The sequence below is a fragment of the Passer domesticus genome, chromosome 3, assembly GCF_036417665.1.
Source record: "Passer domesticus isolate bPasDom1 chromosome 3, bPasDom1.hap1, whole genome shotgun sequence".
Taxonomy (NCBI): Eukaryota; Metazoa; Chordata; class Aves; order Passeriformes; family Passeridae; genus Passer; species Passer domesticus.
In genome coordinates, this window is record NC_087476.1 from 49,147,829 (window position 1) to 49,175,319 (window position 27,491).

Genomic DNA, 27,491 nt, shown 5'->3' on the forward strand with positions numbered 1-27,491 from the left:
GCCAGGGCTATGGATTTCTACCATGAAAAAATAATGGCATAATCTTCTCTTTAGCAATCATTATAAGAAGTCTTTGGTCAGAAGAAAGCCAGAAAATCCTGCTAAGTCTTCTCCATGAAGCAGATTAGCTGCTATCTGAATTATAGTAGCCCAAACTGATGAATTGCACATGGCGCTGACATTAAATCTTGGTGTGTCTAGATCTTTTCTGGTTTTTAAATATGTCTACCCTCAGTTGGAGAGTTAACATGTGTTGTCACAGGGCAGTTGCCTAATTTTAACCACTAGTGGGGCTTGCTTATCCTGGGCCAGAAATAGGAAGCCGAGTGATGGTCATATGTCTGACAAGGAGCCGGGCAGTGGGCCAAAACACATTTGAGCTGGATGGAATTTCTTGCCACTGTGAAAATGCAGTGCTAAATCTTCCTCCCCCACTCGCCTCTTTACACACAAGTGGATCCCTCTAGTACAGTGAACTGTCACCCGAAACTAACAAGGAGGATGTGTCTCCCAGCAATCTGAGCTTAGGTCAAAAGTTCACCACTTGCCAGCCCCCTATGCCAACTTGGACCAAGATTTCTGGAATGGTTAGAAAAATATTTTAATGTAATTCACCTTGCTATGCTATTTCATTAATAACCTCTAAAAATGCAAAGAGTGCGGCCTTAAAATTCCTTGACATCCTCAGCATATGACTAATAATAATGAAACTTTCTTGCTGTCGGCAGAGCTACTCTGTGAACGCTCTGTTTTCCCTGGAGTTTCATGGAGCCTTTAGCAAATGCAGCACATTTGCCATGTCCATTTTTTACAGCATAGTAACTTTTGTTCAGCCAGGCTTGCCTGATCTGGCTCTTTGTCCACCCCCCCCACTCTGCACTCTCCTTCCTCCCTGCACTGTGCTATTTTTCTCACAAGAATACTTTTTACAGGCATAATTTGGACGTGCGTGAAATATTCCTTTACATGTTATGTCTCTCTTATTTTCTCTATATTAGCTCTGAGTCCAGCCTCTCACTGTCTACCAAAATATGTCATCCATGCAAGGCATGGGGTTGTTACCAGTCTGAGACTGTGTGTGCTGAGTGAAAAGGCTCAGTCCTCAGACTGGGACAGACCGTGTCTGACATGCCATTATATAACATGAAACCAATGTATACAAGACTGTCTTTAAGAGTACATTTTACAGAGATCCCTATCTTTATATCTTGCTTCAAGCATTTATTTCTAAAATAGCCTTTGGGGAGTGGATGAGACTCTGCTCACTGGGGCTAAATCCAGGGCTGTGGGATTGTTTTCGAAGTCACATCTGCATCCAGGCTTCACAAAACAGGACTTCAAATAGGGCCAGGACTTCATAAAACATGGGATGGTATCTAGAATTAAAGTAAATATAGATTCAAATTTTCTCTTTGCTCCTGATTTTTCCCCAATGGCAAAAGCAGAACAGAGAGTCAAAACATTTTTATTCTCAACACCTCCAAATGAGTAATGAAACAGAAATCTTACTACAATATTTTAAACGCCTATAGCAAGGTGCAACTATGGTGTATACAGCGTATTCCCTATCAATCCTTCATAGGTCTGTCTCCACTGCATATCCAAATCTAACAGGATCATGTTTCACAGCTTCCAGTTGACATGTGAGTATTTAAAGATGCTGTGCTAGATGACTGGAATAGATCCTTTACCCTACCAAAGCCTCCTTTGGACCTGGGAGGTCTGCAAAAACATAGCTCTTCTTTGGATCTGATGGTTTTTCCACCATGAGAAGCAGCTGAGGTCCAATCAAGTGCGCTACCATAAACCATGAGAGGTTGTAATCCAAACATATTCTCTCCAACAAGCTTAGCCAGAGGAACAGTTCCCTGAGGGCTGTCCCATGCCATGACCAATTGCCCAGCCACTCTATTTTGCATCCAGAGATCTGTTCATACCCCATTCATAGCACACAAAAGACAAACAGGCAGGTTCAGAAAAGTGTAGTAAGGAGAAGTGACTAAAAACTATTTTTATGTCTGGATGACCTTCCACCATTAACTATAAATCATCCCTTTCCCAATGAATCCTATTTCTTTCCTAACCTTCTTCCCCTGTGCCTGTCTCAATTAACAGTTCATTTTTAGATTAAAGTTGTGCCATATGCACTGAGAGTTTATTTCCAAAATCTTCACACACTAACAGATGTAATCTTTTAGCACAGGTGAGACTGATTAGTGAAAGAGTTTTCCAGAGGTGAAATGAGTGTGGAATATTTTTTCCTCAATATTTCCATATTTGCTCAGTATTTTCCTATTTGTTCAAAAATTTGGCCCAGGAAAAAACCTGAAGCATTCCAACCTGCTCTAGAGGTAAGTAAATACTAAAGAAAAAAACCCAAAAATTTATCATGACAGATTAATGACCTTTTTATGTCCAGAATATTCATTAACAGATGCAAATATTTCTAGCCCCAGATGCTTTAGATTTTATAATAAGAAAAAATTAGATTTTGGGAGTGAATTTTTTATGGCATAGACATCTGATTTGATTTGTAGAAAATAGACAGACTGGGTTTCCTCCAAACTATGTGCCACTGATACACTTCCCCCAGACATTGCCATATGAACATGAGCAGTGCTTTTGGGTTTTTCCACACAGGTTTTGGCCAAAGTCTCCAATCATCCAGTTGTATGTAATGCAGGAGCAGCTGCAGTCTAAGGGGATTGGAAGTATTCCCTTGCAGGCACTTTCTAGGAACACCTACTTTCCATAACCTCTAGGAGAGAAAGAAAGACCTCCTTCTGGCATCTTCTAGTTTCAGAGAAGCATCAGCTGCTGGCCTGGACACACTCTTCATGTTGAGGAAGTTTTTCAACTGAAATGTTACATTTTACATTTTTTTTAAGAAAAGCACCCCTTTCCCAATTTTTAGTTAATAATTTCATAGTTTCTGAAAATCTTCATCTTCAGACTTTCATTACGGTTGTCAGAGAAGAAAAAATAATATTTGTGTGTATATCTAGATACACGCAAGACTATTGTGTGTGTATATAGATATAAACACAATATACACACAATATCTATCTATCATCTATTATGTTTCTATACACATATGTGTGCATGTGTAGTTGCATACATAAACATGCATGCACTTCTTAATCACTTTTACTGCCTCCTTCACAACCGTCCCTCTGTGACAGGATGTTAGAATAACTTTATTTAGCATTACATCCCATGTGACTGACACACCAATGGTGTGCCATTCTGAGCCCTCACGAGCCCCTCCAAAAGAAAGGGCTTTTCACCCAGAAAAGCCAAAGGTACCTGTATTGTATGCAAGCTGATCAGTGGAAAGTAGTCAATACATGTAAACCAATCAGTAAAAGAGGCTTTTAAAAGATCTGTGCATATAGCAAGTGCTTCTTTAGGCTTATTCTTACTGCACTTGCTGTTGGCCCACAGTGCCAACTCTCAGTCAGCATGCTTCTGGAATCTTCTTCTGAAAAACAAGCCCTATTCCTGCACTCATTTTCTTCTCCCTTCCCTGCCTATAGCAAAGCATTTCCTTGTTTGCAGCACTGCTGCTCACTGGGGGTCAGGGAGTCTGTGAAGCTGGAAACCTCAGAGTACATGGGAGCAGGCTGTTAGAAGCATTTTTCACACATCAACAAGACCTGCCCTGTGTAGTTTTACATAGCGTGGTGTGAAAAAAGGTTGCAACAGCCAGCTGGCCATCTACACCAGGAATGCTGCTTATGCAGGGCTGAGATGAGAGTGCAGCTTCCCAGGAAAATGTCCAAATGCAAACTGGGCCTGCAGGAGTGAAGTACACCTGCTGAAGGCACACAAAGAGTGAAGTCTCACCACAGAAACTGAAGGAACCACACTGGGATCACCAGCTGGCTCCAGCAAAAAGGGTGGAAAGGAGGACTCTGGCAGGGAAGGGAGACATAAGCTGAAAGATCCCCCCTGTGAGAAAAGGGTCATTACCAAAAAGCAACAGCATCAGGGAAATCTCTGTCAAAACTATTAAATGCAACAGAACTAAAGGGTGATCAGTTACAGTGCTTATAGTAATTAATGTGTGATAGGCATTTTTAAGGGTGTTCCAAAAGTTCCAAATACAGGTAGATTTCCAGTCCTTCTTGAACATGAATTTTAAAAAACAAGAGAAAAGTATTAACTCAGTTGAGCTGTGGGAAATTAGTGTCTTAGGTTTTGATCAAGTGTTTCTACAAAAGACCACAGCAACCTGGAAACATGAGTCCCTCTAAGAGACTGGAGGTGAATTTTGTCCATGAAACTGCTACAAATTGTCTTTCAGGCTACCTAACACCCCCAAATGACAAAATGCTCTTTCCAGTCTTGATTTAGAAGTTTCCCAATCATATCCCTTAGATTTGAAGGTTTGGCTTATAGATGTTAGCTGCTCAGCTTCTCCTTCCATGATATCCCTCTCAAATTGTCTCTGCTTAGGTATTTGATAATTTTGAGAAATTTGTATAATAAGCTGGTTGATAGGTAAGTAGGTAGGTAGGTAGGTAGGTAGGTAGGTAGGTAGGTATTAAATGGATAAAAAATCTTGGTAGCAATAGTCTAGCGACACATAAACTACACCTTTCAAAACATTTGGAGCTCTTCAGTGTGAAAAGCACTATATATTTTGGGCATATTTTCACACATACTTTAAATATTTTTTATTCTTTCTTAAAAGCAAAAGTATTGACTCTAATGATAAAGAAACTTGTAACTGATTTGCGTTTTAGAACAAATTGTGAGTACAGAAGAACACAGTTGAAGAAATAAATGTGTTGGTAAAGAGATAATTCTCTTTTTACAAAGTCAGTGAGGATGATAATTTTTTCTGCTTAGTGTTTCATGTATGTGTGAAATCGCTACTTCAGCATGTGCTCTCTGAGATGCAGAAGAAAACAGTTCTGGCTAAAGCACATAAAGCTAGTTGGATAAAACCATGCAGTGTCAGGATGCCCTGAATACCCTTTGGAAAATTCATTTTACCCTTGTGCCAGCTTTCTCTCATCTATGCAAAAGCTGTGAGGCAGCATTACTGATTAGGAGATTAACACATACAATTCATGGAGTAGGAGTCATCTTGCTTTTCTCACGTAAGAGGAGCACACAGAAAGGTGCCACAAGACAGTTGCTTTTAGGATCCTGTTGGAAAGATCCCTGAACAGGGCAAACTAGAAAACACTGAACTGATGGACCTTATTTCTCCAGGGCAACTGACTTTTGACACTGTGTCAGGGCAATGCACAAAAGTAACATGAGACAGAACTTGCAACCAGCTTCTGAAGCTCCAGTGAAGAGCAGGACACACACCCCAACTTGGCTGCAAGCAGAAAAGAAGCAGTGTAACCATAATTCTGCACATTTAGAATGCAGAGCAAGAGAGAACGTAGGGGCAAACAGGTTATATAACATCTTTTCTGACACTGGCTTCAAACACTGTAAATGCACTTGCAGGTGGTTGGAGCGTGGCACTTGGTGTGTTCTGCTGAATGATAAAATTTGTCCACCACCATGTGAACACACACCTGGGAAAGAGCACAACACCCAATAATGGGGGTGTGGTTGCCCCCAGAGCATGGCAGCAAGCTGTGCTCCATGTAGGAAGAGGAGGAGCAGGGTGTCCCATGAGGCAGGAATGCGAGGACTGTGGAGTTTGCTTGGTGCTGGAAGGCGAGAGACTGAAATATGGTTTGGCACGTGCCAGCTGGAGCCACACGCTGAAAGACAAGCTCCAGTCCTTGGGCGTGCAGGGGGCTGGGACAAGGCACATTGCATGTGGGAGGGAAAAGAGCTGTAAGGGGTTCCTGAGTACCCTGATCTTCCTCTGGAGCGTGGAGCTCATGGCAGGCTTTCCCTATCAGCTTTTCTTGAGTGTTTCTGGTTGCCCTGGAAATCACCCTCAGCTGCTGCTTCATCACCTACCTGCCTTCCCCAGGAAGGTGCACTCGGGCTCCTGTAGGCAGCAGCATCCCTGCACAGCAAAACCACTAAAGCCGGGTCCCAGCCTATTCCCAGGCTGGAAGTAAAGGAGCAAATCCGGACAAGAGGCACACAGACTGGTAAAATTGTCCCTGTGACCAGTACAGTACAATAGACAGTACAACAACAATTGATGCCTTAATGGTGGACAAGCCAGTTTATTTAATGCAGCAGTTGTATTATTTCAGCAGACAGGCATGCAGAAATAGCTTTGAGCTACCTTCCTCTTGCCCTCTGCATTTGGTCAGCTCTTCAGCTTTCATACTCTCCTTTACAATAAACCATGCTCCCATCTCACCAGAGAACTGTCTGTATCAACTTCTGAAAAATGTCGTTCAAAAATTATGCCAGATTCTGAGGTTAAATGAATCCTGTCTATTAATTTCTTGTGAAGTGGCAGCTCCAAGTATGTGCTAAACCATGTACTTGGCTCTTACCAGCTATATACAGAACCTCAACCAAAATTGAAAGGCAATTTTTAATGTTTTCCTCAGTTGGGTTATCTTTCTGAAATCAAAATTGTATTCTGTTACCTTGCTATAAAAACTAGATCTGCATTTCAAAAACTTGATTTGTTAGAATAGTATCTCCATCAGTTAACTAAGTAGACAAAAAGTTCTTTAATGCACACAAGCCTTCTTCAGCAGAGGTACAAGAATGGTTTACTTTCTCTAGGCTCATGGCTCTTACCTGCTGTGCCAGCTCACTGACTGATTCATATGTATGTGTAAAACTCTTGGCAGATCAGTTCTCACCTCAGCATGAGAAGAGATTCTTCTTTAAAAAGTAGGACCATCCTGCATGAAGATCCCAGCACATATAAGCATTATTATTTGCCTTTGAGGGTCTGCTTTTGATGTGGGATTTAATTTAATTCATACTTATTCTAATGATTTTGTGTGCAAGCAAGGGCAGGGGGCACAAACTACATGTCCTCAATAGAGTCTGGAGCATTGCTATTTACTACAAATAAGTCATCTGCATACCAATATCTTATCTTTCCAGGTTAAAAGAGGTAAATTAACACAGATAGCAATACAAAACTAAGTCATAATTCCTATCTGGGCTACAATATGACTATGTATACACTGTTTTTCAGTGGACTGGACTGAAATATCTAGATATTATGAAAATCAAATGACATATTCTTTTGTCCCCTTATCCCTCACACAGTACATACCTGTAGTGTCAGTATGTTTGTTCATTGTTTTCTTATTGTTTTCCTCATTCCTTCTTGTTTGTTTTTCCAGCCTCGCTTCTGAAGATGGAGTTGGATTTTGCAGCTGTGAGGACTAAGTTCTCTATTAAATATAACCATTAAAAGAAAATTAAATGTAGGCTCTGTGCAGTTTCAAAAAGTCAGGATATTTTCCAGGCCCTGAAATCACCCCTATTTACACTTAACCCAAGAGCTACATTATTTGGGGCAATTCCAGGCAATGAGGACACAATTCCCTGTAGCATGGCTCCACCTCCAGTATTTTGCTATGAATTTTCTTTTTATTTTATTTTGCAATTTTGTTGCTTAAAATATAGTCTGTAACCATTTCCTAGTGGCATTCTCTCAAAGCTTAGCCAAATACACACTGAATAAAACAGAAGAGAAGCAGTGAGCCCTTTCTGTATGATATAACATTGCCCACCCTGAGCAATTGAAGTTTCCGCTTGAGGAAGACTTAATCATAGAAGTAAATAAGAGCTTTTCTTTTCCTCATCCCTGTTTCATATTGCTGGCAGTATACTAAAGTCTGTACATACATTAAAAGACAGATACCTTACCTGTTTGTGCTCTGCTGAAAACCTGATTTTCTTGTTGCTGCTTGAATCGAGCCACTTCTTCTCTCAAGCTGCAGTCTTCCTCTGCCACCTACCTCCCTCTGTCTGAAATATTGTCTGAAAGAGTAGAAAGATAGATGCTTCTAAAATGAAAGCATTTACAGGAATTAAAGCCTTTGTAGAAAACCACTTTCTTTTTCAAAACAAAATGTGCAAAGGTATGACTGTGCAATCAAAATCACTGAGAGTAGACATTGCAGAGGATCTATATATCACAATTACATCAGGAATTTAGTGCCTGTATTAATAGGGCTGTGCTTAAGAAACCTCAAAAGAGGGCAGACACAACCTTTTTCTGCTTTCACACAAAAGCAATTTTTTAAAAAGTAAAATAAAATATAAATCTCCCCTATTTTGTGCATGTGATTTTTAAGGAAAATTTTCACTGAACTTACCTTCCTGCTCGGAGCAGAGAAAAAAATGTATGTTGTTGACATTATATACAAATACAAAAAATATATATCTTGGTGAATGAATCTCAGAACAAGCCAGATTCATCTTCTGGTGGGTCAGTGCTGAGAGGGGGAAAGAGGTTCACACTGATTCAGCTCAGATCTGGATGTGCCAAAGCACCTGCATCAGAAAAGCTGCTACCTCTGAGGGCAAACTGGGGTCTGTTCCTATGCTGACTTGGGAAAAAACTTCCATGAACTTTCCTGTCACAAAACCAAGCCCTAAATTCAATGCATCCAGTGTGTTCTCATGCGTGTGAATGTATTCCCTCATGACAGCTCTGGATTTCCCTTCCAGCCCTGCATAATGATCTCTTCATCTGCCGCCATCAGTAGAGGAGAGACAGGTGATGCCTCTGGCCCGTCAGGACGGGTGAGTGACATGTGCCAGATGCTGCACCCTGAGCTGGGCTGCAGCTCCCCTGGAAATACATCATGGAGTAAAAATCACGGCGTACGTTCCAGCTGCTGCACAGCGTGTCACTGGAGCAGACGTGCTGTCACATGCACAGACACACACCAAATCGTATCCCAGCCTGGGCTTAATCAGCAGCTAACTGTTAGTTCTTAGAGGAGTAGGGGGGGAAAACGAAAAGGGAAAAAAAAGTAATTCCTTCAAAGAAGATCAAAATTAACTATACAAGCTCTCTGAGATTGAAACACAGAGTTTTTCAAAACAGTGAAAGAGACAATGAAGTCAGTGATATGTGTCCCCTTACTTTTGCTTTGGGGTTTGTTATATTTATATTACTGATTTTTAGTGTCAGTTAATTCAGTATCCACAAAAACTACCAAGCTGGAAGCTCTTGAGCCTAAAGTCTTCTGCATTAATACAGACCCAGAGCTGGACCTCAGAAACATCCCTGAGGACACCATGGTAACTGTTGCCAAGTCCTAAAAAACAAAAAGCTTTTAGGGATGTGGACCACAAAGACTGACAAGATAAGAAAGAGGAACAGCATTATCTATCTTATTTCAACCAAATTTGACCTGTGTAAACTCACAAGAAGTGCATTCAGCTATAAGGAAAGTATGTGCTTATCGGGGTTCGCTGTTACTTGTCTCTGCCCCAATACAGGTAAGGTGGTTCTGGGCAGGCCACGCTTCAAAAGATGAGTCTGGACTCTTGAGTTTTCGGTCTTCAATTGTGTTTATTATTTCTTATCTACAAAGTTCTCTGTCTGCCCAGCCAAGGTCTGATCAGCAAGGCAGCCCAATGCACTCTCCCCCACCCACAGGGCGGCTGTGTCTTTTATAGTGAAAACTACGTATAATATATTTAACTTTTATTTCCAATACTTTTCACCCTTGTTAACAAGTGCACCTTAGCCATGAACCAATCCACAAGTGCCAACATCATCCTGGACATGGATGCCAAGGAGAAGAAAGAAGGACAGGGCACACCCAAATCTCTCCATCTTGGGACTCCTGACCCCCATGTACAGGATTCCAAACCCCCCCTGTACAGTGCTCCAAAATCTATGTTTCACCCTGTGAATATAATCCCTGCACCATTCAAACCTGAAGATTTCTCATTTCCTCATACACAGATGACACATCCCTAGAAGGGTCAAAGTCAAGCCACCAGACACTTTTGGCAACATTCCAAGACCTCCTAGCCCCCCAAGGGTTCTCTCGGTAGCTCTGGACATTCGGAGTGATGTGCTGGGTTCCCACGTGTGCTGAGTCCTACAAGCAGATTGAGGCATTAGAGAGTAAAGTAGAGAGCAGGAATAGGAAGACTATTGAAACTGAACTTATCACCTCATGGAGGAGGCACTGCTCAATATAAGTGATACACACAGCAAATAAACAAAAAATGCAAGAAACAAGTCAACACACAATCCTCAGTATTTAGAAATAAGACTGCTGCCACGTAGGAGTACAGTATATGAACACTGTTTAGGAATATTTGTATTAGTTCATTTGTGGACTGTGCAAGAAGATCATCAGTAAATTGGAAGCTGATGTGAAATCACACCAATAAATTTTGTAGGTAGCAGAGTAACAAGAGGGCTGGTGAGTAGAGTGAGAATTGGGACATTTGGCAATACCTGAGCCCATTGCTGAAACTCTTGGCCTTCTCAAGAGCAAACAGCACATGAAGGGAGCTGTTTGAAAAGTTGCACATCTACGACCAGGGAAGACAAGTGATGGAAAATGTCTTAGAAAGGATGACTGCACAAGGCATCATGAGCAGATGTCATAGGCTCACATGGGATCGTTGCAGTTTTCAGCCTAGTTACTTGCAATCTCAGTCAGATATGCAAGAGTTTAGAAGAAATTCTGGGAGGTTCCCAATGCCATCAGCTCCACACCACCAAGCAGTCCATGTCTTTTATGTACATGTAATATCAAAACTGAAAATACAGTGGTCATCACAGTGGGAGAGCACATCAGTGTCATGTCTTCAAAACTGTGTTATGGCAAAAAAACCCAATGGTTATAAGCATCAGTTGCAAAGACACTTCTTAGCAAGAAAAACATTAGAAAGATAACAAATTCTTGCCTCGATATTTTTAGAACAATGTTGAAAAATTACATAGGTTGCAAATAAATGGTACAAAAACTATTAGAGGAATTGCAGTAGAAAGTTAAGGAGCTCCATCTATTTTGGCAGGAAAAAATATTATATGGAATAAAATCAATTTCATAAGAGAAAATAGTACTTACAAAAGGACTGTTTAGATAAATGAACTAAGTCTTTATATGAACTAACAGCTGGAGGCTGAAGCCAAGCCAACCCAAGCTGGAAGAGAGAAACACTGAAGGCTGCTAAGGAGAGTGGCAAATTGCTGCAGTGAGGGCTGGATTCTCCATCCACCTCATAGTATCTTCTATTTGTAAAAGCACGCTTTACTGGAAACAGTGACAGTCTCCCTGAGCTTCTAAAGAAGTATATTATGAACAGCAAGAATGATATATGTGGTGCAATTGAAAAGCCAGAAATGCCCCTTCTGAATGATAAACACTTAATCCTTTAACTGAATGTGATACTCAGTGCTCAAACCTTCACACACCAGGGGCTGGCAGGCTAGCACTGGATGTAGGATTTCCAGGAAAGGTGAGCAACTAATGTGGTCAGTGCTACCATGCTTTTGTCCCAGTTTTTCTGAATGTTGATGTTTTGTTTCATGATCTGTTTGCTTGTCTGGTGAACCATTCATGGTAGCAACCAATCCTTGCTTTATAGAAAGTTCCAGCCTAGCTGGAAGATGACACTGACTTCTTTTATAGGAATGTTTTTTGAGGCAAGTTGTAACTTTCTGCATCTCGCTGTTTATCAGAATGTATCATTCTTTATTCTGAACAAGATTTTCTTTTCATACTACTGCCGTGAAATATTTACTAGTGTGTGGCTTAGGAGCAGGCCCATGCCAGTGCTGTGATGGGACACAGCCAGTTCTTAACCCATGTCCTTTCTAAAATTGTGCTTTCCTTTACTGCTGTCATAATTTTCTCTCTGAGGCAACTCAGCTGTTTCTTTCCAAGTTTTTGTAATTCCTTATGTGACTCAATCCACCTAAAATTATTTAGTTAAGACCAAGGAAGATTGTTTTTATGTAATTGTAAATGCACAGTGAGATCATTAGTGAATATAGTTTCTGACCCGGGGTTCCCAGGGTAATTTCCTATACCAGGACTAATTTTACAGACTCACCAAAGGCAAAATACTGCCAGCATTTTTGCACGAATGTTTTTATTGCTCTGCATTAAAACACTGAAGTTTACTTGTGTCTTACACTGCACAGTTTTACAGCCAAATAACTGTCTGTAAAAGAGCCCTAATTCATACGGGGCCACATCAGACCCGATTCCCCTAGGATATACTTGAGTGTGAGGTAAAACCCCTGAATTCAGCCCTCAAGGAGAGATTCTCCAGGGGGAGACCATCTGCCACATCACAGCACCCAGTCACACACGTTGCTGTTACACTTTGGGTTTTCCCACACAAGCGAATACCCAGCTTTGGCCAGTGTCAGGTCCTACCTTTGCTATGGCACAGAATCCCGCTGAAGGGATGGTCCGAAGAGCAGGAGGGCATTGGACTTACCCTCTGAGAAATGGGGTTTTTTTGGTACCTTGCCCAGCACACTATTATCTTTGAAAGAGGCACAGGTCTGTGTGTGCTGGGAAAGCTCCCTACCTCTCACATGCAGGGACACAGAGGAGAAGTGAGATCCCGTTGTCCCAAGTGAGATCCCTCAGTCTCTCACCATGAGGAGGGAAGGGCTGTTCTTTAGCTGACTGCTTGATTTGGACACCAACCACAGAGTGAGTCCTTCCCTCTACTGTGAGTATTTGCTTATTGCTCAGGATAAATAAAAATATAGACTATAAGTTACATTTCTTATTTTAAAGCCTCATTTTCTTGACCACTAACCAACACAAAATTGGCTGTGATGGGGGAAGGAGAAACACTGAGGCAGAACCCACAGGCTCAGTGTTTCAGGCTACACCACAGTATGAAAAACGAATTTCCCATACTCCCAAGAATACAGAGAAAGAAATTTATTTAAATATTAATTTTAAACCTTGCACCTGGTGCAGAAAACATTGAAACATGATCATCAGGCCCTGAAATATGATTTTGGTGAATGACAGGCATTCAAAACAATTTCTAGCACTTGAAATATAAAAATTGCATTTTGAAGAAAACAAAATAGAGTCAACGTTTTGTTTTAAATATGATGTTTTTCTGCTAAAATTAGTTTAAATATTTGCAGGTCTTCAAAATTCAAAGTGTTCGTTCTTTTCAGATTTCCCCCAATACTTTTGTAACCAATCAGCATTTGAAAAATTAGTAATATTATTTCCCTTGCATTTCCAAATTTTTTCTGCTTTATTACAGGCGCTTAAAATAAAACAAGATGGGTCTCTTCTCACAGTAGTTGTGACCTGTACCATGAAGCTGAACATTTCAAAGAGTTGATATTGAAATGAGAACTTACATCTCTGTTAAAAAAAAAAAAAAACTGCCTCCTATGCAACATATTTAAAATGAGCAGTGGCGATACATTCACCTATTTACAACTTTGTGTGTCGTACTCAGCAGAAAGCCAGGGAGTAAATCCAGTTTACCTTCACGATAATTTGTTGTTTTGACGTGACTTTGCCCTCGGCGTTGTTTTAGTTTCTATTAAATGCAAAAGCATCGCCGTTCCCGGGATTTGTAATGATTTAAAAGTTTCTGGGGAGATTCCTCCTCGGGAGCAACTGGTTTTTCCTCCTTCGGTTTATCAGACCTCTCAGCTCGTGTGGCTTTGGAGTTGGCATTTTCCGGCGGACGCCGGTCTTGGTGGAATTTGAATGGGGTCACCCAGATCCCTGCCTTTCCCGGAGTTCCACTTCGCCCGGGCCAGGAGCGGGGCCCGACGGGGTGGGCGGCATCCTCCCCGGGAGCAGCGGGGCAGCACCCGGCGCAGGAGGCACGTGGAATGTAATGAAAGAAATGAAATAAAATCAAAAGCAGCGGGAGATGGGTTGACTCGCTGGGTGAGCCCCCATCTTTCGCCGATCCCCGCACCCCGCCAGCCTCCTGCGTGGTCGGAGCACGCCCTGTGCCTCCAGCCCCGCTGCTCCCGGGCAGTCCTGGCTTCGGAACCTGGGTCTCCCTGCTCCCTCCGCCTCTGCCACCCTCCGGGCCCGGGGCTGAATTCCCCCGGCGGCCGGGGAGCCCCTCCAGTCCCGGCGTATTTGCGGGAGGGAGCCACGCTATAGGAAGCGCGGAAGGCAGGGAAAGAAGGCAGGGAGGGGGTGTCAGCGCAGCCCAGCGCGGCCTCATCCCCCCTCACTCCTCCCACCAGTGCGTGGTGCCTCTTAACCCCCGGGAACCTCCCTCCCCCGAAGCATTACTCCACTTTGCAGAACACGAGTTGATGAGAAAAAAAATACTTCTCGGCCGCGGCCAGCCATGAGCTGTTTGGATGTTATGTACCAAGTCTACGGTCCTTCCCAGCCCTACTTCGCAGCAGCCTACAGCCCCTACCACCAGGTACGCGTAGGGGACAGCGGTGAAGAGGCAGAAGGTGGGAGGGGTATCGTCTGGAGGATGGCCATCTGGGGCCTCACCAAAGGGAAAAAGGGAAAAGGAGAAGGGGAGGGGAAAGGGGGGGCGGGAGGGGGCAGATCTGGGAGCCTGCGATGGTGAGCGGAGCAGAACCGCATCCCACCTTGGCGCGGGGCTCGGCAGGGTACGTACGCCGGCGGCAAACGATGGGCTACAGGATGCCTTTGCAGAGACGGGACGATTTTAACCCTCAGAAGGATTTTTAGGGGGTTTGTTTGCTTGTTTGTTTGTTTTAAAATGTTTGCTTGTTTGTTTTCTTTACCGGGACGGGCTGCTTCCGAGCGCGGCGGGTCGGGGCAGAGATGTGTGTGGGGGCCGTCGGGAGCTGCGAGGCCGGGCTTCCCGGGGCATCGCTCACCCCGGCGCGCCGGCATCCCGGCCGCAGCCACGGAAGCCTCTCGCTGCAGAGATTTTACAGCCGCCTCGGAGGGGTGCTCCGGAGTTACGCTCTGGAAGTTGGGGAGGCTAGAGAGACGGGATGTTGCGGGGTTTGCCCGGTTTGGCGATGGCGGAGGAGACCTCGGCGGGAAGGGGAGCAAGGGGCTACAGGATGCTCCCCTCTCCCGGGGCGCTCTCGGCGGCGGCGGGACCCCGGCACGTCCCCCGGGACCCGCGGGTGCTTCCCGAGCTGCAGCCGCGTCCCGCCGCCTCCTGCGCGTAGCTCCGCCCGGGCGGTCGCGGGGATCAGCTAATCCCGAGGTTTTAAGAGCAGGATCGCTCGGCCGCGGGGATGTTTCGGGCTCGCACGGCCCGTGGGGCGCGGGATCTGCTGGCGCCGGGGCGCGCACGGTCCCGCGTGGGTCAGGCTCGGCTCCCCGGCTGCACCTGCTGCACACCGCTCTCCTGTTAACCCCTCTGCGCGCCCAGCTTTTCCTCGCTCTTACCCCTTCCAGAAATTAATTCCTTCCTCCCCCAGCATAACGAAAAAGGGGATGGATACAGGGGACGACGCTCCGGGCCCGAGGCAGGCGCAGCCCCGCCGTGCAGCGGTCTGGCGGTCCCTGTGCCCCCTCCAGTGCCCGGCAGCGTGGCCCAGAACCCGTCACAAACAGCAGATAATGTCTTTCCCCACTTTGCCTCCCCTCCCACCACCCTCTCAACCCCCGGCTTTATGACATTATTAAGGGGGATGATCATTACCTCAATGGCCGAACAGGGAGCCAAGAGGAAAGGCGGTCGTCGCGACGAGTGACATTATCAAATATACCGCGTGTCTTGGCCCAAGACTCGGCCCCGTCCTCTCGCTTCTTCCCCCGCCGGCCGCCCCAAGGCTCTGCTGGCGGCGGCCAAGCCCGGGCTCCGCGTCCCAGCGCTTATTGCTAAGAAACTCTCAGCAGCTGCAGGCGGGCTAACGCACATGAAGAGGGAAACATCCGCCAAACTTCACAACGCCCGCTGTTTTCCCACTCGGCGGAATAGAGTAAAAGGAGATTAATCTTGTAGTAAATACCTGGAGCTTCTTGGTGTCCAGGGAAATGCTGAGTTTCTCCCCGAAGTGTGTTTGACACTGTCAATCTTCTTCCCCCCCTCTTTGCTTCTACCTCGCTGCTGTGGGTTACACCAGATAGATTTTAGAGGCGTTCTCGCCTTCTCCCAGCTGCCGGCATTGCTCCCTGGGTGCTCGGCCCCTTGCAGCCCCTTGGCAGCCGCCGTTCGCTCCGAAGCCAGCTACAAAGAGCTTTTTTTTTTGCGGGGCTTGGTGCGGGGGACCCGGGGGTGTGACCCCCGCCCGGCCGCGCCTTCCCACCCGACTGCCTTCGTGCTCCATCCCGTTCGGCACTTATGGGTTTCGATCCCCCAGCCCTATTTGCAGTCCTGTCGCTGCCCCCGGACTACAGAGGGCGATACGGGGGTGTGGGGATTGTGGTGTGTGCTGAGGGAACGGCGAGCAGCCGAGGACCAGACTTTGGCATCCTCTCGGAGGGACCGCGGAGAGGGCTCGGCGCTGCACGGATGGCACAGGACGCGCCAGCGCACCTTGGTGTGCTGCGTGACCGGCTCCGTTTTCTTTCCTTCCCTGCAGAAACTCGCCCTTTACCCCAAAATGCAGGAAGCCCCGGAGAGCGGCAGCAGCGCCGGCAGCTCCTTCTCCAGCCACGCCGCGGCCAGCATCAAGGAGGAGGACTGCAGCCCCGAGAAGGAGCGACCCCCCGAGGCCGAGTACATCAGCTCCCGCTGTGTCCTCTTCACCTACTTCCAGGGGGACATCAGCGCCGTGGTGGATGAGCACTTCAGCCGGGCGCTCAGCCAGCCCAGCAGCTTCTCCCTCGGCAGCGCGAAGGCGGCGCGGAGCGCGGGCTCCTGGCGGGGTGAGCGCCCGGCGCGGCGCGGGGGATGCGGGGGATGCGGGGGATGCGGGGGATGCGGGAGATGCGGGGGATGCGGGGGGCGAACGAGGCCCCTCTGGGCCGGCACCTCGTCCCCGCCTCGGCTCCGCAGCCCGGCTCCCTCCTCCCTCCCACCAGCGGCTGGTGCCCGACAGGCATCCCCTGGGATCCGAGGCTAGGAGCTGCCAGCTGCTTGGCCCTTCTAGGGTAAAAAGGAAAGAATAAATCCCTTCAGATTATGCAGAGGGGCATGACCCAGGGGGAAAGCAGCCTGAGAGGCGGTTGGGGAAAACAAATTGTCTTTTTGCTGCAGGTGCTTTACTTTGAGAGGGCTACCATCCAGCTAGCCACAGAGTGACTCCAAAAGTGTGACTGTGACTAGTGTATTCCCTGTTGACCCTAGCTTTCAGTTTAGAGTGGTGATAGTGATGGGAGCAAAGCAAAAAGCAAATGTGGGAACAATCTGATCAGCTTCCCACCTCTAAAAGAAACGATTGTGTGTGTCTCTGTATCTTGTCCTGCGTGTATCACCACCCTGACTGTTGCTGGAGCGCTGACAAGGACTCTTAAGTTTCTGAAAACAAGGGCTTGCAGATCTGCCCATGGCCATGTGCTGTCAAGGCCAAGGCCATGGCTTATGCACAGCTCTCCGTATCCATGCCTTGATTCACACTGGACAGGCCCACGAGGGTAGTCAGGGCAGAGAGGAATAATCTTCTCCTCACTCCATCTGCCAGAGTTAGGGCTGGCACTTCCTTGTGGGCAGCCTTAGTAACCCTCCCTCACAGGGCCACCTGCTTGGCCAGGGCTGGTTTCCCAGACCTTGCACGGATTGCTGTCTGTAGTGTCTAAGAATATTTCATGGGTGAGAGATATTCAGTGCTGGAATTGATGGCAGTAGAGGAGGTTTTTTCTCACCACGAACTGCTTCCCCTTCTCCCAAGAAATGCCAAGCCTCAGAGCTGACATACTTCCCTGGCAAAGAAGTATTAGGAACATAGTTTTATTTCTTTCAAGAACAGTGTGCATTCCAAATTAATTATGCATAACATCTATTTGTGATATTAATAATCACCAGTCCATCTTGCATGTTGCTAACTGGGCTAAGAAAATGTAGGGTCTTTGTCTTTGTCCTGCCAATCTCCAAAGTTCTGCTGAGGGCTTCCAAACAGGCTGACAATATATCTAAGAAACAGACGGCTGTAATAGATGGAGATTTGCCCCCAGGTATTTGAGTAATTCAAACTTGCCTTTAGTCAAATCTCTCACTGTTCCTGCCCACTTTGCTACTGCATTGAGGCAGCAGCCGCTTTCCAGGAAGCATTGGACATAAATCTTAGACAAGGAGATTATTACAAAAACAAACAAGAAAAACCCAGACCTGAAAATTTAAGTGGTGTATAGTAACTCTCAGTTTCCACTGCTGAAGGCAATAGATGTTTCTCTTGCCTTAGGCAGCAACCTTTTGCTCATCTACATAGTAAGGAAAAGGTGGAGGACATAGTTGCAGCTTCATGGGTAAGTCATAGTATAGGTGTGTTGGATGTTTAGTCGGAGAGGAATCCATATTTGTTTGGAGCAAGATCTTATGCTTGCCAGTTTTTCGTGGAATAAAGGGAAGGAAAGGACTGGTTTGGGTGGATCAGGGAGGGACAGAACCCTAGGGAAAAGAGATCAAGTCTGGGGTGTGCTCATTGCTGACTCTTTCCCACTTCCTTCACCCAGATGGATCCTTCCCAATGAGCCAGCGCATCTTCCCGCCGTCCTTCTGGAACAGCACGTACCAGCCCTCCTCGGTCCCAGGCAGCCTGAGCAGCCCCCTGGCAGCTGCCGCCCACAGCGAGCTGCCCTTCGCCGCCGCCACCGACCCCTACGCGCCCACCTCTCTGCACGGCCACCTGCACCAGGGCGGCCCCGAGCCCTGGCACCACGCCCACCACCACCACCACCACCACCACCACCACCACCCCTACATTGGGACACAGGGCACCGCCTACCCCCGCCCCACTGCCATGCACGAGGTCTACGGGCCCCACTTTGACCCCCGCTACGGCTCGCTCCTGGTGCCCACCGCCTCCGTCCGCCCCCACCGCCTCACGCCCGCCTCCGTATCCACGCCAGTCAGCCCCCCCTGTGAACTGGGCAAGAGTGAAGCGGGTGCTGCTGCGGCCTGGACGACACCGGGCCCCTTCCCCAGTCCAACAGGAGACGTGGCACAGAGCATCGGCCTCAATGTGGACACAGGTAATGAGCTGCCCTCGGTCCCTCCAGGTCCCCTGGCTCAGCTACACCCCTGCTCCCTGATTCCACACCGTCCATAGCAGTAGGGAAGGACTCAGAGAGGGTGGCTGAGGTTCTGCTGTGGGGGAATGAAGTGAGGGTGGAAGCCCCATGTGTGACACCTGAGTTCTGCCCTGGGTGATCTTCTTGGGTCTCTCAGGCCAGGCAAGTGAAGAATGGAGAGCAAGGATGGGACAGGCCAACACATCACATCTCCACATCATTATTTGAATTTCTGATGCCCTCAAACATTTCTGAGGCTACAGGTACTTCTGTCCTGGCCCTGGTCTTGCTCCTGCATCGAGCAGTGAGAGCTAGGAGCAGAATGGAGCAGCCCCAGAGGTCACTGCTTGGCTCCATCCTTGTGCTGCCCTGAGGGGTCATTTCTAGACACCATGCAGGTTCATGAACTAGCTCCTGTCCTTAATTACCTTCTCCTTCCAGTTTTTGAGATGAAAGGACAATTGCATTTGCTGAGCAAAAAAGGCAGTGGTCTTCTCCTTCCAGGTTTTGAGATGAAAGGACAATTGCATTTGCTGAGCAAAAAAGGCAGTGGTCTTCCCCTGGTGGTGCCTGTTGGGGTGTCTGGAACCAAGGTTGTGGCTGTAGTGCTGACAAAAATGGGTGCACAGGCACAGCCAGCAGTGACCTGAGTCAGTGTTTGTGAAGGGGAGGAAAGTCTGCTCCATGCTGGTTTCGTTATTGCAGCCACTAATGGCTCCTTATGGTATCCTCAATTTAAACAGGAGGGACTTTCTCCAGTCTGGCTTGGGGTCTTCTCCTTGTTTCACAGCCTTCTGGGGCTCTGGAGATTCCATGCTTTAGACTGATCTCAGCTGGCAAGAAATGAAATTTGTTTTCCTCTATTCTTAAATGCCTGTACCTATTTTTCTTCTTCCTTTTTTTTTTTTTTTTCTCTCCATTCTCAGGTTTGCAACCTCAGGATAAAAGCAAGGATCTGTACTGGTTTTAGAGCTGTCCTTCACTCTTCTTCCCCTGGCTCTCCCCTGTAGCTCTCTACCAGTTAGACATGGTGGCATTCAGAGCTGAAATCGGGTCAGTTTGTAACAGCTTCTGATCTTGGTTTGCAGCTCGCCGTTACTCCTTCTGTGGTGGATCCCTTCTGAGCTGATGCTGACTCAAAGACTCTCAGATCCCCCCTGCCCTTTTCCAAGCCCACAGAGGCCCTGCTGCTCGGGGGAAGACAACGGGATTTAAAAGGACCTGGCACTGCAAGGGTGGTGCTTTAGACTGTTTCGGAGATGAAAGTCGTTCTGTTGCAAGAGGAGAGCCAAAGACATTGGACTTCTATTTAAGCAGACCCCACACCCAGACCTGCAGCCAGACTACTCTGAAAGAGTCAAATCACATTGTGGATGGTGATGCAAAACCACTGGGCTTCATACAGACAGCAGAGGAAATTGTGGGGTTTTTTTAGTGGTGTGAATATTTTTTTATGGCAGTGAAAGTTTTCTTGAATGCAACCATGCGGAAGCTACTCATCAGTTTTGAACTGGATTTTTATTTTGCATTATACAAAAGTAAAATGAGAAGAAACTGGAACTCATGAACATTTGCAGACTATCAAGGAACTGGTCAGATTTTTCAGCTTTGTCGTTGTGAGTGGCAAGTGTCTGACTGGGGCCACCTGCCCTGGACTTACAGATATGCAGCTGTTCCCCTCACAACTGCTTAAATCCCAGAAAGACGAAAACCAAGGTGGCACTTCTCAGAGTCTGGCACATTGCATTGGCTGTATAACAGTTGTTTGGTTGGGGGTGGGGTTGTTTGTTTGGTTTTGGTTGGTTTTTTGGTGTTTGGGTGGGTTTTTTTCGTTGTTTTTTTTTTTTTTTTTCTTTTTACAATAAACTTTTTCTGGTGAAAGTTAAACCCTCTTAAAGCAGGGGGAGAAAGGAATCTGATGAAGAATGGCTCACCTCCAACCCAACAGCCTTTAAAGGGAACACCAGAACGAAAAGCACGTGATGGACATTAGTTCTGAGTTGCCTCTAACACGTCCCTTTGTCTACTTGTTTCTGTCATTTTGCCACTTTAGTAGCTCTTTTGTTTGGGGTTTTTTGAAAGGGGGAAATAGATATTTAACAGTAGCAAAGCTGTATTAAATGTATCTCCTCCTTTTACCCTGTGTACTTTAATGAAGAATTAAAGCTAAATAAGAGAAATGAGGCAAACTGGAAACTTCAGGATGGAGCAGAGAATGTATCTCTCACATGGATGAAGTGAGTTATTTTATTATTTTACATGAAAGATAAATAGAAGTCTAGCTGAAAAGAGCTGAAAATATTTTCTTGAGTAAAATACACGGTGATAAATACAAAAGAAAAGAAAATATGAGACCATTTTAGATTATGGTGTGGCTGTAAGATTGGTTAAAGTAAGGGAGCTGCTTCATATTTCTTTGGCTAAAATAGGGGACTGTAGCATATAGAACTTCTACTGAAGTGATAAATTAAAATGTTACTACCAGGTGATGAATAATGAATGAAACAGGGCAGAAATGGCACTTACTCTATACCTAAAAGCTGACTTTTTTATAGACAAAAGGTCTGATCCCAATACTATCGTGCTTTTGGGTTTTTTCTCTTTTGTTTTTTTTTTTTTTTCCTTATGTAATGTCTTTGAAGTTGAGAAATTTTAAAGTAAATAGTAGGAAATTCTTAACATTACCCCCTGATACTGAGAGAAGCAGTAGAAAATGAACTTTTGTGCTGTGATCAGAGATTTTACTTTCCAACCTCTCACAAAATTCGGCATAATGCTCACTGTTTGTCAGGAATAACACAAACTTGCTTCTCCTAGGTTTGGTGATAACTCAATATCTGGGAAAGAATAGGAATCCTAACAGAAAGATTTTGACAAAGCAGTGTGAGTATGCACTGTGAGAAGCTGACCAGGAACACCTCCAGCCAGAGTTTAGCAAATGGCAGGGGGGACTTGCAGTGATTCCCTCAGCCAGACAAACTCATGGGCATTTTTCTCAGAACCTACAAATAGCCAGAGCCCAGACAAGCTGCAAAGGGCAAGGGAGTGACCCCAGAATTTACATTATTTGTTAAACCAAAAGCATTCCAAGGTGTTTATCAAGGAAGAAGGCACTAGCTTTTTGAAGCAGAAAAGTAATTAAAAACACTGTTTGACTGCAGAAGCTTAAAGTTAGCATGGTCAATTTGTGAGCATTTTCCTGAGGACTTTCTCAGTCCTCAGGAAGTTTGGGGGTTTTTTGGGGGTTTTTTTGTTTGGTTTTTTTTTGTTTGTTTGTTTTGTTTTTGGTTTTGTTTTTGGTTTTGGGTTTTTTTTGTTTTTGTTTTGGTTTGGTTTGGTTTTTTTTTTAAGACAATCTGGGTCTATGATTAGTCATGCTTCACCACAATTTTCTCTTTTTTTCCTTCTTTTTTTCTCCCCTCTTCTCTGCAATTCTTAATAAGTAGGGCTGAGTGATGCAGCCCAAATACATTTTGAAATATTCATGTAAACATAAATGAGTCATTTGCTACATTGGCATTTACAATTAATTTTTGACTTTGAATATATTCAAGCACAAGAATTTATGCAATGAATCCATGGATATTGGTTTTTGGCAATTGTTCTGTGGGTATATTTTTTACTGCTTTATCATGAAAACATCTAAACACAAAAGCCAGTGGAGTGGCTCAAGGTGCTAAAAGTACAAACAACTTTTTAAAAATGGTCCTTCTCTGGGTGGACTGTAGCCTGAAAGCACACATGCCCTGTTTTGGCTAATCCTTGCAGTTTTGCTCACTCTGTGTTATTCTGGCTCCTGAAGGTTGACCAGCCTTTAAGGCTTGGGCATTAGTCTTTGCAGGACTGGGGCCACAGCTCCTAATGCAGTAACAGTGCACGTGACCTCCGTGCCATTTCTCAAGTCTGTTTTATTCCTCTTTGCATCATAGGTCATTACTCCCTTAGTCATGAATGCTTGTAGAAAATCTGGAATTACAAAAGAAACCCTTCTTAGATGTTACGTAAATATTACCTGTCACATGCTTGTCACACACTGAAGGGGATGTGAGTCCCCATCTCTGCAGCCTGGACAGCAGATCCTCCTGCTGTCCCTTTCTGAATGTCATGCACCACACCATGCTCTCGAGCTGCCCACCTGACAAACAGACTAGCCCAGCTGGGACGGACAAACAGACACAAACAGCTTCAGACCCATTCGTGCAGAGTCCAGCGAATGAGGCAGAGGGACAGCATCTGCTGCAGAGCATGGCAGTGCTGGACATAGCAAGGGTATTTGCTGCTGCCCAAAAGCAAGAGTGTCCTCTCCACAAGGAGTTTCCAAAATGAGCTCTGGATGTATTCACCACAGGTATTTATTTCTCTTTCTGAAAATAGCTGAAAATTAGCAAAGCATGAAGGAATATACTGTTTTGATGATCTCTGAGGTTAAAAGTGATCTGTCAAGGGAAGGATGGAGGTGGGGATAGAGCATGGTATTTGTGTGTGCAGTCTCCACTTTATTTTAATGAGATGTCTTTGCTTCAGTACGGCTGCAGTCACAAGAATGAAGCATGAAACTCTTAAATGCATATGTGTGCTTTTACATTTAATGTCTAATGTTGGAGAGCTTTAGGGTAGTGTTGCTTATTTCTTACCTACTTTTCCAGCTTGTTTGCCATAGCACCCTCCAGCAGAGGAGGAGGAAGGGAGAGGACAGAGGGTGGAAGAGAGGTTGAATAATCCCTTTAACGTCCCCTAGACAGTGTGCTGCTGCCTCTGGGGTAATGTATCTGCCCTGTCTCCTCCTTGGGTCAGGAGCTGCCGACTCTTCTCGCCTTCCCTTTGAAGTCATATTTAGGCTCACAAGACAAGCTCTAGCTAGGGCTTAAATGTTGGGCCCTTCTTGGAAGGGAGGAAAATGCTGCTGGTGTCTTTGGATGCAGCAGCGTTCTCTAACTGACAGTTGCTGTGCATCTTTTTCTGGGCAAGTGTTGTAATTACCGTGCCCTTTTGATTACAGAAGGATGAGCCAGCTCCTGTGGAGGATTGTAGTGTCCTGGCTGTCTTCCCGGGCCTGCCACCCAGAGGAACAGTTGCAGCAGGGAAAGGAGAGAGTCCTATAGTTATTTTCAGGAGTGAGACATTGATTTTGTATGCTAGGCAATTTTGCATAGGGAAATGCAAGTAGAAGATCATTTTTATAAATAAGGAATAGAGGAAAAAGAAGACAAAGGAAAAAGAAAAAGAAAAAGAAAAAGAAAAAGAAAAAGAAAAAGAAAAAGAAAAAGAAAAAGAAAAAGAAAAAGAAAAAGAAAAAGAAAAAGAAGAAAAAGAAAAAAAAGAAAAGTTTTCCTTCAGTCACTTCCCAAGCTTTGGGACTACAGCCTAGGAAGCATGATTTTAATTTAGTTGCCAGCAAGGTAACCCTATTATCTAATCTGAATGTAATGACAAGTGACTTAGCCTGGGTTTTTCATGTCCATTTCTAGTCTTAAAGGAGGAGTTACTTTTGCAGTGCACCTTCTACTGGCTCTTTAGCCAGGTACAACCCAGGAAAAACATGCCTCAAAGCTGTAAGTGCAAATGGTAGCAGAGAGGCCCTGGGGTGCTATGTTGCATCCTTCTTCCCCTGCCCTTTCTGCATCAGGCCCCTCAAGAGATAGGGAAGGTGCTGGAAGAGCCTGTTCAGGAGTGCAGGAGTGCAGGGATGCAGAGAGTACAAATGCAGATGTGCAGGTGTGCAGGGTGCAAGACTGTAGGAGTGTAAGAGTGCAGAGATGCAGGGTGCAGGTGTGCAGGGTACAGGAGTGTAGGAGTGCAGGTGTGCAGGGGTGCAGAAGTGCAGGGGTGCAGAGGTACAGGAGCACTGGGCTGCAGGATGCAGGTGTGCGCTCTCCTGGGCCCCAGTCCCATGCATGGGCACTTCCACTTGTCATGCTCGGCTGCAGCCCACAAAAGCACAGGCTGGCCAAGGACGGGAGCATTTCTTTAGGTATGTGCCAGTTGCTTATTCATTCATGGTAAAGGCAGGATGAACACCTGGCAGGAGTGCTGTCATATTAGGAGATGTAATACCACATTGGATATTACTGAGGGTACTCCACCTCCCTGTGGCATGGCACATTTCTTTCTGCCCTACCTGGCCTGGGTACAGCTGCAAGTTGCCCCTCCTCCCACATCATACTCACCCCAACTTCTCCACTTCTCTCCTCAACTTCTGTCCTCAGCCTGGATCCTGCATCCCAGTTCCTCTCTGTTTTCCTGTCTCACCCAGGCTCTTTCCTCCTGCACTTAGTACTCTGGCTCCACACCACAGCAGCAGCAAGGAGAAAAGAAACAGTGTTAGGGGGGACACAAACTTTCCTGCCAATGTTGTTTGCATGGAGTCAGTATTTACATGATAAACAGAATTGAACAAACACAGGCCTTTTCAGGAAGAACCAGTGCATTGGTCTCAGTGCTGCACCAAACCTCTGAGGCAGGAATCAATTCCTAACCCCTGATTTTGATCCAGTGGAACAACTTTTTTTTCCAGAAGCTGGGTCCTAAGGAACTGTGACAGCCCCAGTTACACACAGACACAAATGATTATTCTCTCTTGACAGACCTACACAGCTCCCTCCTTGTATTTAACTGCAGTCCAAGTGAGCTGGATCAGGAAAGAGACACTTGATAGCTGCTGTTTCCGTGGTTGAAATATTTGTGAAGTTAGCGCATAATCTGAAAGCAGAAGCTAATAAATTATAGGGTGCTAATTGGGGCCGGAGTGGAGCCGTCAATCATATTATCCTAAACACACAGAGACCCTCATAACCTAAAAAGGCAAGAAAGCCTCCAGGAACAGCTCCCAGTTGTCACTAGCCATGACCTCCACTTCAGTGAGTGCACAGAGAGTCAAGGCAGAGAGTTTATTCTGCTAAGAAAATGCAAATCCTGTATTTAAGACAGCACTTTTATTTGATTTTGTTTACATTCTTTGGGAGTGTATTTCCAAGAGAATGCTATTATTTTCCTTTGCTGCTTAACTTGACCCTTCTGCCATTAAAAAAAAAAAAAAAAAAGTAGATCAGGTAAGAATTTGCAATTTTTATATTTGTTTAGTCCTTAGAGTAACAGTCACAAGACAATTCACAGTCCAACCTCCTTGCACATAAGCTTGTTTTTTAAAGGCCATCCTATAACTCTTATATCTTTTATTGCTTCCCATGCCCCAGTAACATATATTCCACTTAGGACCTGCAGGACTCTGTGATCTGAGCCAAAACACAACTGTGCAAACATGGTAACTGTAGGGTGTTTGCAGCAATAGTCACTTTGTCACTACTTATTCTTATACTGCTTCCATCAAGATTGAGTATTTTACTCGTAAGATAAAACTGAATCAAAGAATTCTAAAGAGATTTTTAGTGGCACTTTTACCCATACATTTATTTCTGTTTGTAGATAGGTAGGCATTCCCGAAGGCATTCCCTGAAGAAAAGATCTGAATGGATCAGATCACCTTGAGGGCCATCACGCAGGGCAGTTGGGGGATCAGGCTCAGGCTTACAAAAGGCAGGTCTTGCTTGACTGATCTCCTTCTATAGCAAGATGTCCTACTTAGTGGATGAGGAAAAGGCTGTGGATGTTGTTTATCTGGGTCAATAAAGTCTTTTACACCGTTCCCCACAGCATTCTCCTGAAGAATTTGGCTGCTCATGGCTTGGCCAGGTTTTACCCAGCTCACTGCGTAAAAAGCTCCTGCATGGCTGGGTCCAGAGAGCAGTGGTCTGTGGGGTTACATCCAGCGGTCACAAGTGCTGTGCCCCAAGGATCAGTACTGGGTCCAGTCCTGTTTAATATCTTTTTCGGTGATATGGAGGAGGAAATTGAGTGTTGCCTCAGTCACTTGGCAGGCAATACCAAGCTGGGCAGGAATGTTGACCTGCTGTAGGACAGGAAGGCTTTGCAGAGGGACCTGGACAGGCCGGATCCATGGGCTAAGGCCAGTGGGATGAGGTTCAACAAGGCCAAGTGTCATGCCCTGCCCTTGGGTCACAACAACCCCAGGCAGCGCTACAGGCTGGGGGAAGAGTGGCCGGAAAACTGACTGGAGGAAAAGGACCTGAGAGTGCTGGTTGGCATCCAACTGAACATTATCCAACTGTGCCCAGATGACCAAGAAGGCCAATGGCATCCTGGCTTGTGTCAGAAATTGTGTGGCCAGCAGCACCAGGGAAGGGATTGTCCCTCTGTACCCAGCATTGGTGAGGCCACACTTGGAATCATACATCCAGTTCTGGGCCCCTCACGACAAGAAGGACATTGGAGTGCTGGAGCATGACCAGAGAAGGGTAACAGAGCTGGTGAAGGGTCTGGAGCACAAGTCTTATAAGGAGCAGCTGAGAGAGATGGGATTGCTTAGACTGGAGAAAAGGAGACCCAGAGGAGACTTTATCACTCTCTACAATTGCCTGAAAGGAAGCTGTAGTGAAGTGCCAGGCAACAAGTGGCAGGACAAGGGGACGTATCTTCAAGCTGTGCAAAGGGAGGTTCAGGTTGGATATTAGG

General features: G+C 45.7%; 1 protein-coding gene and 1 long non-coding RNA gene across 3 annotated transcripts in view; one reads left to right on the forward strand and one right to left on the reverse strand.

Annotated features, from left to right (window-relative positions):
• LOC135298070 (uncharacterized) overlaps positions 1–16,108 on the reverse strand; it is a 37,140-nt gene extending 21,032 nt beyond the window's left edge. The window contains exons 1-3 of one of the 2 annotated variants that reach the window (XR_010360041.1): positions 15,803–16,108; positions 7,774–7,887; positions 7,175–7,295 (exon numbers count right to left, since the gene is read on the reverse strand). This is a non-coding gene — a long non-coding RNA (uncharacterized LOC135298070). Of the gene's footprint in view, positions 1–7,174; positions 7,296–7,773; positions 7,888–15,492; positions 15,763–15,802 lie in introns of those variants that run through there. The other variant, XR_010360040.1, reaches the window with a different exon arrangement.
• Positions 14,146–21,158, forward strand: VGLL2 (vestigial like family member 2). Its single transcript, XM_064415840.1, has 4 exons — positions 14,146–14,277; positions 16,376–16,661; positions 18,405–18,923; positions 20,051–21,158. Exons 1-4 carry the CDS (start codon positions 14,197–14,199, stop codon positions 20,089–20,091), a joined length of 927 nt encoding a protein of 308 aa, XP_064271910.1. The 5' UTR covers positions 14,146–14,196; the 3' UTR covers positions 20,092–21,158.
• The last annotated feature ends 6,333 nt before the right edge of the window (positions 21,159–27,491 follow it).

Bases quoted from the DNA above. Each gene is read 5' to 3' on its own strand.
- VGLL2 (XM_064415840.1), top strand. From the start codon at position 14,197: ATGAGCTGTTTGGATGTTATGTACCAAGTCTACGGTCCTTCCCAGCCC. The intron at 16,662-18,404 runs GTGAGCGCCCGG...TCCTTCACCCAG, and splicing joins GAGCGCGGGCTCCTGGCGGG to ATGGATCCTTCCCAATGAGC. The intron at 18,924-20,050 runs GTAATGAGCTGC...CTTGGTTTGCAG, and splicing joins CGGCCTCAATGTGGACACAG to CTCGCCGTTACTCCTTCTGT.